Raw genomic sequence first — 16,010 nt, 5'->3', positions numbered from 1 at the left:
ACAACTCCCATAATCCCCAACCATTGGCCATGCCAGTTAGAACTGATGGTAATTGAAGTCTAATAACGTCGGGGGGGGGGAGGCATAGGTTCTTCACCTCTTGAGCCTTAAATAGTTTGACATCCAAGGCATTAAAATTACCTCCCCACAAGATATCTTTCTCCCCACATTTTTTTTAAGTTGCAGTAGCATCCAGGCTTTCTTCCTCTCTACTGTGGAGTAGTGAGTAAGTGTCTGTACACAATTGCTGCTGCAGACCAACCAAAGGGCTAGTTCATACACACGCAGTGGCTTATAGCTGAATGCACCCCTATTGAAAGGCCTAATTTCTGAGACATTATGAGACTTTGGTCTGTGGCTTTAGTGGCTCATGGGGAAACTTGAGGAATCTGAACCTTGCAAATTGCTCCATGAAGGACCTGATCTGCATCTCTCAGATGAATGCATAGATCAAACATAGCTTGTGCCCTTTTCTGAAAGTGGCAATGCCACAGTTTAAACAGGTTAAGATACACATTTAAATAAGTATTTCAAAAGAAAATATTTGTTTATTTATTAAATGCCACATCAAACCATTTCCCTATGACTGTGGTGGGGAACATGTGCCCATCCAGATGTTCTTGAACTTCAACCCCCACCAGTCCCAGCCAGCATGGCCAATGTTCAGGGATGATGGGAGTTGTAGCTGGAGGATGTTTCCATTCCATGTGTGTTTTGCAGATTGTCAGGTATCTTTCATTCTGTTGTCCACTCAATGACAGAATAGGATTTTTTCCTCCTTCAGAAAAGTCTGCAAAAAACTCCACTGCATATCGGGTTCATAAGAACATCAGAAGATCCATGGTGGATCAGATCAAGGGTTCATCTAATCTTGCATTTTGTTCACACAGTGGCCGATCAACTGTTGACCAGGAACCCACAAGCAGGACACGGTGCAACAGCACCCTCCCACCCATTTTCCTTGTTCATGTGCCTGCATGAACAAGGGCAGCAAGTAGACAGGGCTCCTCATAAGTGGGTGCACCCTGCTCCTTCCAAGTGCTGTGTTATCCCAGGCAGGAGGGAAGTCTGGGCAAGCCTTAGCAGGACTGCCATGTTGGCTATGGGTGGCAGCAGTGACAGTGATGGGAATGCAAAGGGTATTGTGAGATTTCTGTGTTTGCCATGGAGCCAAGAAACGTAGTGTTTTGCTATTAAAGCTCAAGCTTTGAACTTTCTTGCAATTTCAAAATTTGCTGCATGTCTACACTGCTCAAGCCTCAATTTTTTTAAAAAAGAATACTGGTCTGGGAGATCTCTAGTAATAAGCCTTACATTACCATATTCTTATATAAATGATTTGTTGCCATTCTTTCTAAATTTTCATAACTCTTCGTAAATTAGTCCTTGCCAACGTTATGCAAATTGGTGTCATTTTATACTTGGGGTTTGTTTTGTTTTGGTTTTTTTGGTGATGCAATTCCTCTCTTTTTGCTTTTTTGGCAATTGATAAATGGCCATGCTATCCCTCAGAGAGTCGGATTTGGCCCAGTGTCTCCTCCGGCCATTCTTTGCCCAAGATTGCAGCTTCAGTGGAAAATAAGCCATGAGGGGACTGTTTGTCCATCTCCTCTACGAAGTCTAGTGTGGCCATGAACAAGATGCCTGCCCGAGTTGCAGTCATGTTTCCATCATGCTGATTCAACATTTCACAGTTCACCGTGTTCTGTCATACCCTGCTAACCACAGACTATGGTGGACACTGATGATAAGAGCAGAAAAACCACCATCCATTTCTTCACACACCCCATCCCTTTTCGGCCACAACCACTGTGAAGGCATTTCACACATGCAAGACGTTTCCTTAAATCCATCAACAATGCAAAACGCAAAATAAATTCATCTACAATACATCTAGATTACCTAGAACACACATCTCTAGCTCTCAGTCAGCTCTGGATTAACCTTTAAGCAATATAAGCACGTGTTTAGGGCACCAAGGGAAGGGGGCACCACAGAGTACCGGTACCATAGCTGTAGCCATCTAATTTTAAGGAATTCCAGATTAAAAATAGTTTTCAATAAATTTTTGCATTTGCATTTTACCTTATAACAGTTTTGTTAAAAAAAATGCATAAAACAGTGATGAAAATTTGAATCCCCCCCCCCCGTTGCCCTAGTTATAAGTAAGTAATTGGCTTAGATTGCTTGCTGCTATTTATTGTTAAGTAAATATGATTTAAAAAAAAGTTTATATTTAATATAGTTGTGTATTCTGGCATGGGGGATGGCCTTGAAGAAAACTGAGTTTGTCTTATTTCACCTTCAGCACTTATTGAGTCTTAATGTCTTGCCAGATTATTATTATTATTATTTATTTATATAGCACCATCAGTGTACATGGTGCTGTACAGGGTAAAACAATAAAATAGCAAAACCCTGCTGCATAGGCTTACATTCTAATAAAATCATAATAAAACAATAAGGAGCAGAAGAGAATGCACCAAACAGGCAGTATAAAAGTCTGAGCAAAATCAAGTTTTAAAAGCTTTAGAAAAAAGTAAAGTTTTTAGCTGAGCTTTAAAAGCTGCGATTGAACTTGTAGTTCTCAAATGTTCTGGAAGAGCGTTCCAGGCATAAGGGGCAGCGGAAGAAAATGGATGAAGCTGAGCAAGGGAAGTAGAGACCCTTGGGCAGGTGAGAAACATGGCATTAGTGGAGCGAACAGCACGAGCGGGGCAATAGTGTGAGATGAGAGAGGAAAGATAGGAAGGAGCTAGACAGTGAAAAGCTTTGTAGGTTAACAAGAGAAGTTTATATTGGATTCTGAAGTGAATTGGAAGCCAATGAAGAGATTTCAGAAGTGGAGTTACTTGGTCAGAGCGGCGAGCCAAGAAGATGATCTTAGCAGCAGAGTGGTGAACAGAAACCAACGAGCTAAGCAATGGAAGGGCCAAGGGGGCACCATTATTGGGCTTTGCTTAGGGCATCAGCTGGCCTTAATCCAGCCCTGCTCTCAGTCTTCACTACAAAGTGTGACCTATCAAGTCAAATGCAGTCCACCAATGTCTGGTGGTCCACCAGGGTCTTGAGAAACATGTTTCTGGAGCCTGCTTGGAAATGCAGAAACACCAATGTTGTCACCCAGGAAGCACCTACCAGTCCAGAGTACATGGCTGGTGGGAAAGCATTTGGCCTGGTGGCTCCAAAACAGTATAGCTTGATGAGCTGGTATTGTGGGGAAAAAGAAAGAAACAAAGAAAGAAGCCGAGCGTGGTTGCTTAGTACACCAGACAGCTGGCTTTTCAAAGATATGGAAATGAAATTCAGGCACTGTCGGTCACTCATGAACAGTTTGCAAAACGCTCATGACAGTCTTATCATTTCAGTTTTTATATCTCATTCAGTGAAAGCAATGGAAACAATCATAAAATTCTGGGACTTACCATGGCTGATGAACTCTCCTTGGCGTGTGCTTTCATGCCTGCTCAAAGATGTAGTGTCACAAGAGGAACATTTTCTTTGTCCTTCGCCCAGAACTTCCTATTTTGAAAGTGTCAAGCGGTTTTTATCCAGCCTTCGTAGGGAAAACCTAACAGTACCATCCATAGTTTGCATATTATTTATGATGTGGCATTGAACAGGGTTTGTAGCAGCAACTTGAAAATAAACTGCAGGACTGTAAGTCTAGGAAGTTAAGGGACTGTGAAAATATGTACACAAATGGCTATACAGTCTCTAGATGAAGAGCACTATGTTAATAAACACAATGCACTCTTTTTTCATTAATATTTTAATTTTTAATTTCTAATCCCCCCTTGCATTTGTAGTTTATTTTTATTTTTTCTTCAGCATTTTTATATCCTGAGCTTTTCTACACAAGGTATTTATTGTGCTCTCATCATTCCCTACACATGGTTGTTTACAGGATCTTTAGATGACGATGTGACCCTCCAGTTTCACTTCTGTTTTTAAACAGAACTTTTGGCAAGTTTTTTTATTGCAGGGAAAATGCAGCATTATTTGCGGGCGGGGGGGGGGACATGTTTCCCACTTGTGCTATTCCACTGTACCACAGTGACACCTAGAGGTTATTCTGCAGGAAAGTGGGAAAGGAGACACATTTCATGTGCTCATATCTCAATTTTGAGATGAAACCAGCAGTAGATATAGCAGATTAACAGCCTCATCTGGAAAAGCTTCCTGCCTTCCCAACAGAGGCTGCCTCCAGATGAGCCTTTTACTTGCAATTGCCCTGCCTCGCTGATGGAATTGTAGACGGATCAGATGACAATGTCTTCCACTGGCCACCCTCCCGCATTCTCCCATCTGTTTTCCTTACCACAGAAAGTCAGTGAAAGAGGTACAGACGGAAGGGCTCCACAACGTCTTGCAATCGGTAACGCTCAGAGCTTCCCACCCAGGAGCACTAAAATAGTCATGGTGGCTTACAATCGATATAAAAGCAACCCAGGATAATAAAACAACAAATTTATCCACAGAGAAGGGCTCTAGCTCTGCAGTAAACCAGATGCTTTGCACACTGAAGAAGACCCCCCCAGGTTCTGCCCTTGACATTTCTCTGGGCAGGGCTGAGAAGAACTCCTGCCTGAATCCCTAGGGAGCTACTGCCATTCACTGCACAGAAAATAACATAATTTTAAAATGGATTGAATGGTGCTGATATTAAATTATTGACTAAAAGACAATATCAGCATAAAAGTCGGCTTAGATTTTTCCTGAAAAAGCTTGCTGGAATAAAACTGCCTTTGTTGCCATTCTAAAATTGAGCAGTAGTGAGACAGGTGGACCTCTCTTGGGGGGTTTCTTTCACATTTGGGTGCCACAGCCAAAGAGGTCCTGTCTCAGGAAACAGCAACCTGCTATTCTACAAAGAGCTACCTTTAGGCACATCCAAAGTATGGGCATGCCCATTGGATGATTGATGATGATAATGATGATTTTGCCTTTCCTTGAAAATCAGAGGCCGTAGCTAGACCTAAGGTTTATCCCAGGATCATCCTGGGTTTGCCCCTGCCTGAGCGCTGGATGCCCTGTGTGGCACTTAGATGAATAGGTTTGACCCCAGGACAATCCTGGGATAAACCTTAGGTCTAGCTACGGCCAGAGCCTCATGTCATGCCACACATGGTTTTTAAAATTCTTTCCAGTTTCAACAGCATTTTGCCATGCGGCATTGGAATGGGGGTGGTGCTACTCTTTAAGAAACACAAAACCAACTTCCCCTTATGTAGTCAAGGGGGCCTTCCAGGTGGAGGCCCTACTAGATCTAGTAATCAGAAGTTGTTCCATCATGTTCTCCTTTTCTGCAGTGGTCAGAAAACATGGGAGGGTCATAAGTAGAAGACAGTGGCGTCTGGACCGCTTCCTCCCACCCCCTCAGTCTGTAAAAGTTTGTGTATGTGTCAGGGTGATGGTGCCACAACAGTGTCATCTGGAAGCACCCAAGATCTCTGGTCTTAAAACTGGGATATGATATTTTAAGGACTTCTAATGAAGCCAGTCTGTGTCCTTCCAGCGAGGAAACTGCTAGGTATGTGGGTAAATAAATATTGCAAGCCCATCAAATTGTATGACAGCTATAATGGTAGGTAAATGTAGCCAGAATGAGAGGAAAGAAATGGAGAGAGAGAAAGGTATTTCCAGGCCAATAAAGGAGCTTTTGCTAAAGTCTTTCAGTTGGCCACTCGCAGTGCACAATGTGGCCAAATGTACCATGTACAAATCTCCCCCTCCTCCTGATCCAGACAAAACCTCCCTCTTCTTCCTTATCCAAACAAGCAGTGGAGTCTGCCCAGAGATGGCGCAAGCCATCCGTTCTCAGAATCTCCTGTCCCCTTTCTGTGCCTCGCTGCAAGACGCCAGGTTGCAGAAGAGGTTCAGGCACAGTTTAAAAAAGGGGATGGAGACCATGTTGACCTCACACAAGGGGACAGACATGTGCCCAGTCAGCACCATCTGTGCAGCATTACCATAGAATCATGGAATAGCAGAGTTGGAAGGGGCCTACAAGGGCATCGAGTCCAACCCCCTGCTCAATGCAGGAATCCACCCTAAAGCATCCCTGACAGATGCTTGTCCAGCTGCCTCTTGAATGCCTCTAGTGTGGGAGAGCCCACAACCTCCCTAGGTAACTGATTCCACCGTCGCACTGCTCTAACAGTCAGGATATAACCTGACTGTTATAATCTAACAACAGGATATAACCATCTTATATCCTCTTTGCTGTCCTGCCAGAATTGTCCACCATGACCAAGGAAACAGATGATTAGGGAAGGCAGGCAAAGGATGGACGGCGGGGGAACACATTGCTATGATCCGGGGCACACAGCCCCCCTCATCTCCTCCAAAGATGATCTCAAGATGATCTCCAGTTCTTTGGCACAGACAAATATAACTTGTAAAGCAGGGGTAGGGAATGTCTTCTGGGTGGGGGGTGAATGACCCTCCACCAGGCTCTCTGCGGACTGTATGATGTCATAGGACAGGACTACAGCCTGACCAGTGGTGTACTGGAGACAGAGCTCATAGGGATGCACCTCCAGCACGTTTTTATTAGCAGTGACACTGATATCATCTGTTACTCTCCTCAGAATTCCTTGTTTCCTCTGAGATTAGCTGCAATCCAAATCCTCATAGTAGCTTGGGGAGGGTTTTTTTGCGATTTTCCCAGCAACAATATATTGTTCCCTACATAAGAAGGTAAGAAGAGCCATACTGGATCAGGCCATGGTTCCATCTAGTCCTACATTCTGTTCACACAGTGGCCAACCAACTGTTGACCAGGAACCCTAGTTCCTGGTCAGGGCTCCTGCATCTTTAACAGTTGTGATGAAGAGGGAATTTCAGCAGGTGTCATTTGTATGCATGCAGCAACTAGTGAAATGCCCTCTCCATCTTAACAGTTTAAACTGCAGGAGCCCTGCCCTCTTTTGTATCTTGTCACTCTAGTATAGCTCCTGCAGCTTTAACAGTTGTAATGAAGAGGGAATGTGTGGTGTAGTGGCTAAAGTGTTGGACTGTGAGTTGGGAGATCCAGGTTCTAGTCTTCACCCAGCCATGAAAACCCACTGGGTGACTTTGGGCCAGTCACGGACTCTCAGCCCAACCTACCTCAGAGGGTTGTTGTTGTGAGGATAAAATGGAGTGGAGGAGGAGGATTATGTACACCGCCTTGGGTTCCTTAGAGAGAAAAAGGCGGGATATAAATGCAATAATAAATAAATAAATGAAATTTTACCAGGTGCTGCATGCATACACATGATACCTGCTGAAATTCCCCTTTCAATACAACTGTTGAAGCTACAGGAGCCCTGTTGTCCTTTTCATATGGTCACCCTACACAATCCTATGCATGTTTAGGCAGAAAACAGTCCTAAAATTCCCACCCAGCATGTAGGACAGTGTTGTTGTTTGTTTGTTTATTTATTTATTACACTTATATACCGCCCCCATAGCCAGAGCTCTCTGGGCGGTTTACAGAAATTCTAAAATTGGGATAAAAACAAGTATACAAAATTTAAAATTTTAAAACACAGGACATACACACATAAAGCATTAAAAACCATTAAAAAAACTAAACATGTGGGTGATTAAGATGTACCGCCATATGCCCGGGCAAAGAGGAAAGTCTTAACCTGGCGGCCTGGTGCTGCATGCGTACACATGACACCTGCTGAAATTCGTTGTTTGCCTAAAACTTGCATAGGACTACAGTCTAAGGAATGCTTAGAAGAGACCCACTGAAATTGATGGGACAAGTTTAGTCATGATTAGCTTAAGTACCAATAGTGTGGCTACTGACATATTGCCAAAAAGAAAAAAGAAAAAAAGAGGAATTCCATCACTGAAAATGAGGAGAAAAGAGGACAGTGATTTGCATCAAATTGGCATGTGTTCATTTATAGATAGAGATGCACATTTAGAAAAGAATTGCCAGATTTTAAATTAAATGGAAATACAATACATCTCACCATTGTAGGGAAGAAATGTGACTAGGTGGGCTCTGTACATGCTCAGTCTGCTGGCCACAGGTTAACTGTGGTCTCTGTTCTCCCTTCTTCTGGATCCTTAACCTTAAACTGGACTTGGGTTGGCCAGCCCTTCAAATAGAGGATGCCTTTAAACAGAGGACTGTCCATGGACACCCCTTCAAGTAGAGGACTGCCTTCTGCAAAAGAGGCCACCTGGCCACCTTCTGTCCCAGTGATTGCAATGAATATATTTTAAACATGATTAAGTCTGGATCCAACCCCTAATATGCATCCTGGATCAAAAATGCACATGCTCTGAAAATGATGATAATGATGATGATGATGATGATGATGATGATGATGATGTTGTTGATGATGATGATGCCCAGCCTGCACCAGAGCTGCTGCTGCTGTTTCTTGACAGCAACTCCCTTTCCCCTCCCATTTCCTCTCCAAACCGCAACCACATCTCAAATACCTCCCAGGATGAGTGTTTATGGGCGTGGGTTTTTTCCTGGTAAAAGCTTCTGCTTTTTCAGTTTAGCATCTGTAGCGTCCCTCCGCTCCGTCCTTCCAGTGGCAGTGCCCCTGGGTCCCTTGCCTCCCTATGTCTTGCTAATCTGCAGGTGGAAGATCAGGAGAGAGCATGTTCAAGCTCTGGAAGAGGGTTGCCTCAAGGAACAGCGATGGGGCACCAGAACTGGAATAGCAGAAAAGGGCAGAAGCCCCCGGAGGGGTTGAAACCAATGGTGCAGTTAAGTAATGTTAGACTCTGGAAATAATGGCCCTATAGAGCACGCTTTCACACACACCTCTTTAGATGGTAAATGTGGTCAGCCAATCATGCTAACCTTGGGGCCCCTTCCTGTTCATTCTGCTAAGTGGGGCCCTGGACTTCTACCCCAAGTTCTGCCCTGTTGGCACTGCCAGGGATGGGTGAGACGATTTTTGGTCCTTGTCATTTTCAGAAGTGTTCACATCCTAGACTGCTCTTCCCATTGCTACATTAATCAACCTCTCTCTCTCTCTCTCTCTCTCTCTCTCTCTCTGTGTATTTAAATTCCATACAAATATTCACATTTAAATACATATTGCTAGACAGATTGGATTAGATCCAGACATAGGGTGCAATCCTATCTGGATGCCCCTCAGCTTCTCAACTTGGAGGGCTTCTGCCCTGAAGGCAGCCAAGAAACGTTTTAAATAAATAAAATAAAATAAAAAATCCTATGCAGAACAGGAGGAGTGTGGAGGTGATAGTCACCTCCACGCTTCTCCTGCTCTGCATTTTTGCTAGATGGGCAGGGTTTTTTTGCCCATCTAGCATGGGCACTGTGGAGGTAGAGTGCAGGCAGCTGGAGAAGGCTAGGGATAGCTTGTATCCCAGCTTCCGGATGACCCTCCCCTCCCCGCCCACAGAACCACCCTCTTTCTGTCCTCTCCGAGGTCACTTTTGAGAGCTCGGAGAGGCAACCATGTGATTTTCTCCACATTGGCTGGGAGGGGGAGGCAGTGGAGAACTCGAACTCTTGGGTCTGAGGTCAGAGCACCAACTCTGACCTCAGACCCAGGAATCCAGACTATCCTGTGGCACCCCATATGCTGCCTAGGGTCTAGTATTGTACTCCTCAGCATTTTTAAAGTAGACCCATGACTAACAAGTCCCACTGGTTTCAAATACAGTCCTTGGCTCAAAAGACATACACATTTTTAAATAACATTTCTTTTTGGGGATGTTTGGAAAATTGAGGAGGGGAAGGGGTTTGTTTTGTTTTTTGGTTAATTTTCTATTCTCCCAGTCCCCCTCCAAATCCCTAGTTACACCAGCCCTAGGCTGGCACAGAGATGGGCCCAATCCTGGAACTTCTCCAGGAGATTCTGCTTCCAGCCCAGGAACACCTCATTTGGGAGCCTGATGCCAACTGCTGCTGATGGGATACTGCTGTTCCTACTTGTGGTAGATTTCACCCACAGTCACACGTGCATAACTGGAGCCCCTTCCCCACTGCCTGTAAAAGTCCTCTCCATCAGTGGAGGGGTGCTTCTGCCCCATCCTAACTCATACTAGTCGGGTGACCGTATGAAAAGGAAGACAGGGCTCCTGTATCTCTAACAGTTGCATAGAAAAGGGACTTCCAGCAGGTGTCATTTATATGCATGCAGGACCTGGGGAAATTCCCTCTTTATCACAACCGTTAAAGCTACAGGAGCCCTGCCCTCTTTTGTATCTGGTCACTCTAGTATAACTCCTGCAACTTTAACAGTTGTGATGTATGCTGCTTGCATACGAATGACACCTGTTGAAATTCCCTTTACTCTACAACTGTTAAAGATACAGGATCCCTGTCCTCCTTTCCATATGGTCACCATAAATACTAGAGAACTGGTGAAGAGGGTTAGGATTCCTCTGACCTTTAATCAGTTTGGGATTTCTAAGCTGCTTTTCAATTCAAATGAGGTTTCAAAGAGAGATTGCATCCAATTGTACTCCCAGAACAGTATGGGTGAGTATCTGGAGTTGGCAAAGAGGGACACATCTTTGATGTCACAGCTGGAGAGGTGTGTGGTAACATTTATTTATTTATTTATTTATTTATTTATTTATTTATTTATTTATTACATTTCTATTCCGCCCAATAGCCGGCGCTCTCTGGGCGGTTCACAAAAACATTTAAGGGCGTCTCTACATTAACCAAAAATACCCGCACCCTTCCTAGGTTTCCCCCCCCCCCCGGTCTTTGCGTGTTCACTACAGGCTTGTTCATTTGATTTATAATTGAAAACTTATCCTCCGGGCAGTGCTCCATAAAGTTCAATGAAACAGCTCCATCTACTGGGTGAATTGTAGCACAATGCCAACTTTACACACTGGGGATATCCCACAGTATCTTGTGATAATTTTAAATAGTGCATTATCTCTGATTTTTTTTTTAAAGCGAGATAATCGGGGAAAGTATGAGAGACATCCTGGAAGTTGATGGCGTTATGAAAAGGACCCACCAAGTTCCGTGAGTGACCATTCATGAGCGTGCAATAAATTGCTCATGTAGAGAAGCTCTTAAAACTTGCAAAACATAACTTGTGAATAGGAGCAATGCACATTAATTGAAACTGAAGAAGATTATAGAGGGATAATTAAAAGCATTTAAAATGTGGCTATCACGTAATGCAACCACATGTTTTATGCCCTGGAACATTCCTGGAGACATCTGGCTACCCACTGTCAGGAACAGGATGCTAGAGTAGATGGAGATTTAGGATCCCCAGAGACATGTGGCCACCCACTGTCAGAAACAGGAAACTAGACTAGATGAAGATTTAGGATCCCCGGAGACATGTGGCCACCCACTGTCAGAAACAGGACACTAGACTAGATGGAGATTTAGGATCCCTGGAGACATGTGGCCACCCACTGTCGGAAACAGGACTCTAGACTAGATGGAGATTTAGGATCCCTGGAGACATGTGGCCACCCACTGTCAGAAACAGGACTCTAGACATGATGGACCTTTGTTCTGATCTGAGCATCTTCATGTGTTAAGTTTGCATTCACATCCCACCCTACCTCTGGAATTTCTTTATGCTCTGGGAAGTGGTGGGCAGGGAGTGGGGTGAGGATGCAAAAATGTTATCCCCGCCCCTCATATCATATGCCAAACAACTTCAATTTATGTTCTAACTCTGAAAAATTACCCAACTCAAGAAGGAGGAGGAGGAGGAGGAGGAGAAGGAGGAAAAGGTGCCAGACAGTAATTCCCCTCTGGTTACAATGGCTTTTACAAAGCCAAATAAAATAGGGAAGACATTCAACAAAACATGTTAGTGACTCAGAGTATCAGATGTGCGATGTTGAAACCCCAGAAGGATGGAGGTATTTCCATCCACCCCACTCCCATCCCCATTTATCATCAGCATTTGCACTGCTAAACTGCAATCCACGGACTCCTTACTGCAGATTTCAGTGGGAGATTTGAGGGAGACATCGCTGGTGTGAACGGTTTGCGGGTTGCAGCCGGAATGGCACCAGGAAGTGGACCGAAAAACCTTCCAGGCTGGCAGAATGCCTGTCTGAATTTAGTGATGGGAAAAACATAAAGAGGATATATAAACAAGACATTTAACATTGCCCTTTGTTCCCGTAAAGCTTCTCTCCAATGAGAAGTTCTTTCACAGCTTGTAGCTTCTCATTTCCTTTCTTTCGCTAAATAATGAACTATTGTTACAGCCGGTCTAGGAGAGCGCTCTGCCCTGCGTAGCCAAAATGGCACCATCCACCCAGAAGAGGGAGGCAGCAGCAGGCTTGGGAGAAGTCCAAAGTTTGCAGAAGTTAGAAACTATTTTATTTATTTTATTTATGCATTTATTTATTTATTTATTGCATTTTTATACCGCCCAATAGCTGAAGCTCTCTGGGCAGTTCACAAAAATTAAAACCATTCAAAGTATAAAACACATAGTATAAAGGCATGATATAAGATACAATATAAAAACACAACCAGGATAAAATCAGCAGCGGTGCAGAAATAAAAAAAAATAAGATACACATTTAAGATACACATTTAAGATACACATTTAAAACAGCAAAGTTAAAATGAAGTTTATAGACTGTTAAAATGCTGAATATAAAATATATTCAGAAAAACACACACACCATAGTTTGGGGAAAACCTCCAAATAGACTGCTGAGGACTGAGTATGCTCAGTGGTCACAGAAGTGTCTGTTGGGATGGGGGCAATGGAAAATGGGGGGTTGGGAGTTAGAATGGAGAATCCTGGAAGAGGACATGGCTGGCAGGCTGGAACCCTGAACAGGAGCACTCAGTACTGCAACATTTTGTTGCAGCAGGTTCCACGTGCATGCTATGCTTTTCAAACAGGATATCATGAAGTATTAAATGATATAGTAAAAAAGCTGAGTGGAACTACATTAGGGTGGCCATATGGAAAGGAGGACAGGGCTCCTGTATAGAAAGGGTTCCTGTATACAGTTGTAGAGAAAAGGGAATTTCAGCAGGTGTCCTTTGTATGCATTCAGCACCTGGTGAAATTCCCTCTTCATCACAACAGTTAAAGTTGCTGGAGCCCTTCCTTTTTAAAATCTGGTCAGGAGGGCAGGGCTCCTGCAGCTGTTAGTGATGAAGCAGTGACAATAGTGATAACTATTGTGATGAAGAGGGAATTTCACTATGTGCTGCACGCTTGCAAATGACACCTGCTGGAATTTCCCTTTCGATACAACTGTTAAAGATATAGGAGCCCTGTCCTCCTTTCCATATGGTCACCCTAAACTACATACTATAAATTACACAGAGCTAGATCCCCATAATGGTGGCTTCATGTCAGGCCGTTCACCCCACCCCCTTCAACCTCTCCTCTGTAACGTTAAGCTCAATTCCCCCATGTTTTGAGATAATTATGTAGTGTATTTCCTTGTTTCTCATTCCACGTGCTGCTTCTGGTGGTAGGGCAATGCAATGGCACAAGATAAGCTGCACTAGAATTTACAGAGTTGGAGTAGAACTCAACGCGAGGCTGCCATTTTCAGCAACAGCTGTCCCATGTTGTTTGTAGCAGGTAACTTGTTTGTCAAGTCAGGTGGAGTGGAGTAGCTAAAGAGCATGGTTTGGGTGTGGAGAAATGACATTCAATCCCATGAAGCTTTTGAGGCCCTTATTCGGGGCCAGTGTTAATTCCTCTCTTGTTATTTTAAATAGTGTACCAAAGTATTTAAAGGATCATCCCCTTTTACACAATCCCATCTGCCTATTGCACTCAAAATCAGAGATCTTGGGGCTTCTCTGCATTAGGAAGAGCCTTACCAGGCTTTCTTCTTCCAGGTCTTTCTGGGTTTACAATGGGCTCCTTTAGATGAACACATGAATTGAAAACTTTCCTTCTTGACAATGCTCTGCATGATCAATGAAATGACACCATCTAGTGGCTGTATTATAGAGTAACGCTGGCATTACAAATTGCCAATACGTCAGCATTAACTCTTATTACAGCTTATCTCCAATCTTTTTGAAACCAAGCTAAAGAGGGAGATGTCCTGGAGGTTGACGACATCATGTAAAGGACCTGCAAACTTCCGTGAGTGACCAATCACGAGCATGCAATAAATCAGTTTTGTTCTAAAGCTTTTACTCTGTTCATGCATTTACTCTTGCATAAATAGGGCCTTTATGGCCATCATTTACACAGCGGGGGGAATTACATAATTTCCAGAGCCTCCATTGAACACAACAATGGAGGCTCTGGATGGAGGCAGCCAGCTGCTGGAGGCTTGTTGGACAGTTGCCCAGCTGATAAAAAAGCTCGTCGAACCTGGGATGAGTTCATCCATCCCTACTTGGAGTCCCACTTCTTTTGGAGGTAGACTTGGTTAAGATGAGAGACAGGGCCTTCTCTACTGCAGCACCCAGATTGTGGAATTACTTTCCTAAAGAGGTTCTTCTGGCTCCTTCCCTTTTCAACTTTAGAAGCCAGGAGAAGAGAAGATTGAGGGGAGACATGATAGCACTCTTCAAATACTTAAAAGGTTGTCACACAGAGGAGGGCCAGGATCTCTTCTTGATCCTCCCAGAGTGCAGGACACGGAATAACGGGCTCAAGTTAAAGGAAGCCAGATTCCAGCTGGACATCAGGAAAAACTTCCTGTTAGAGCAGTATGACAATGGAATCAGTTGCCTGGTGAGGTTGTGGGCTCTCCCACACTAGAGGCCTTCAAGAGGCAGCTGGACAACCATCTGTCAGGGATGCTTTAGGGTGGATTCCTGCATTGAGCAGGGGGTTGGACTCGATGGCCTTGTAGGTCCCTTCCAACTCTGCTATTTTATGATTCTATGATTCTAAGAGCTGGTAAGACTTTTGTTTATTTCTTTGTTGTCTTTAACAACCTTTTTCTCCCCTTGCTGATTATGCTTTGCTGTTTTACCCTGGTGGTTTTTTCCTTTTTTCATTGGTTTTTATTGCATTTCTTTGTGTTTTTACATGAATCACTGCAGGGCCCATTTCTAGGGCCGAAAAGCGGCATATGAATATTTTTGAACTACTGAATCCATCAATAGAACCTTGCTCTGAGTTTCAGCACCTGGCACACTCGGGCAAATGCTAGGGCCCATGTGCTACAGTGGGGGTCCACCAGGACTGTCACCTTGCCTGCTGCCACCTTCCTCACCACCACCAGATGTAAAGGACACGAGAACCTGTTTACCTCTGATGGAGTTGGACGGCTGCTAATTTTTATGCCCCTCAGTCCAATGCCTGGGGCTGGGCATTGCATTTTGCGATATAAAAAACCCCAATGGCTGCCCAGTTCCAGTTGGCTCCTGTCTAGCCGATCACATTGCAACTTTTGCTGCTGCCTTCCAGCCCTACTGCTTACATACAGAAGGGGGTGGGAGGCAGTGGCTGCAGGAGGGGCCATTGCTTTCACGGCTTCCTGGCCACTCAGGGAAGGAGGAGGTGGGTGGCAGCAGTTGCAGAGGCATGGCTAGATGAGGGGGGTGGAGGGCGATGATCTCGTGATTTTATGATTGCGAGATCGGTCCCCTCATCTACACGTGGTGTGCGGCGTCCTAGGAGGAAGAGGACGTTGCACCCGCCATTTTGGATATTTTTTTTAAAAGGAAAATGAGCACCTGAGTGCTCGAATGAAATTGTAAAGTGTTTTTTTTAAAAACAACAACAACCTCGTGCTCCCCCCCAACCCACCTCCGATGGAGCTCTGTGCCCCATGCCCGGTTCCCGGCTCTTCGTGTTTACTCACAAGGAGCCGGGACAAAACCGGGATGATCACGGGATGATCCCTGGGATATTGCCCCGTCTAGCCATGCCCCAGGAGTGCTGCCACCAAGCGGGTGGGGGGGGCGGGTAAGTAAGTGGCAGCGGGAGATGCTGACACTGTCAGCATGGGATGTGTGCGCACGCACGTGTATGTAATTGGTGGCAGTATACTAAGGGTCTACTCATGTCTGGTGCCAGCTCTGAAACGCAGAATGCAAACTTAATAAATATAGCATACCCAGCAAGTTTATT

General features: G+C 44.4%; 1 protein-coding gene across 1 annotated transcript in view; it reads right to left on the bottom strand.

Annotated features, from left to right (window-relative positions):
- FYB1 (FYN binding protein 1) overlaps window positions 1-3,454 on the bottom strand; it is a 60,773-nt gene extending 57,319 nt beyond the window's left edge. The window contains exon 1 of the mRNA XM_063128131.1: window positions 3,426-3,454. Coding sequence (XP_062984201.1) covers window positions 3,426-3,428 — 3 coding nt within the window. The 5' untranslated portion in view covers window positions 3,429-3,454. The remainder of the gene's footprint in view (window positions 1-3,425) is intronic.
- Window positions 3,455-16,010: the final 12,556 nt, after the last annotated feature.

Source organism: Elgaria multicarinata, chromosome 6 (genome assembly GCF_023053635.1).
Source record: "Elgaria multicarinata webbii isolate HBS135686 ecotype San Diego chromosome 6, rElgMul1.1.pri, whole genome shotgun sequence".
In the NCBI taxonomy this organism is placed as follows: domain Eukaryota; kingdom Metazoa; phylum Chordata; class Lepidosauria; order Squamata; family Anguidae; genus Elgaria; species Elgaria multicarinata.
The sequence above is the reverse complement of the archived record's forward strand: the minus strand, read 5'-3'. Positions and strand labels throughout refer to the sequence as shown.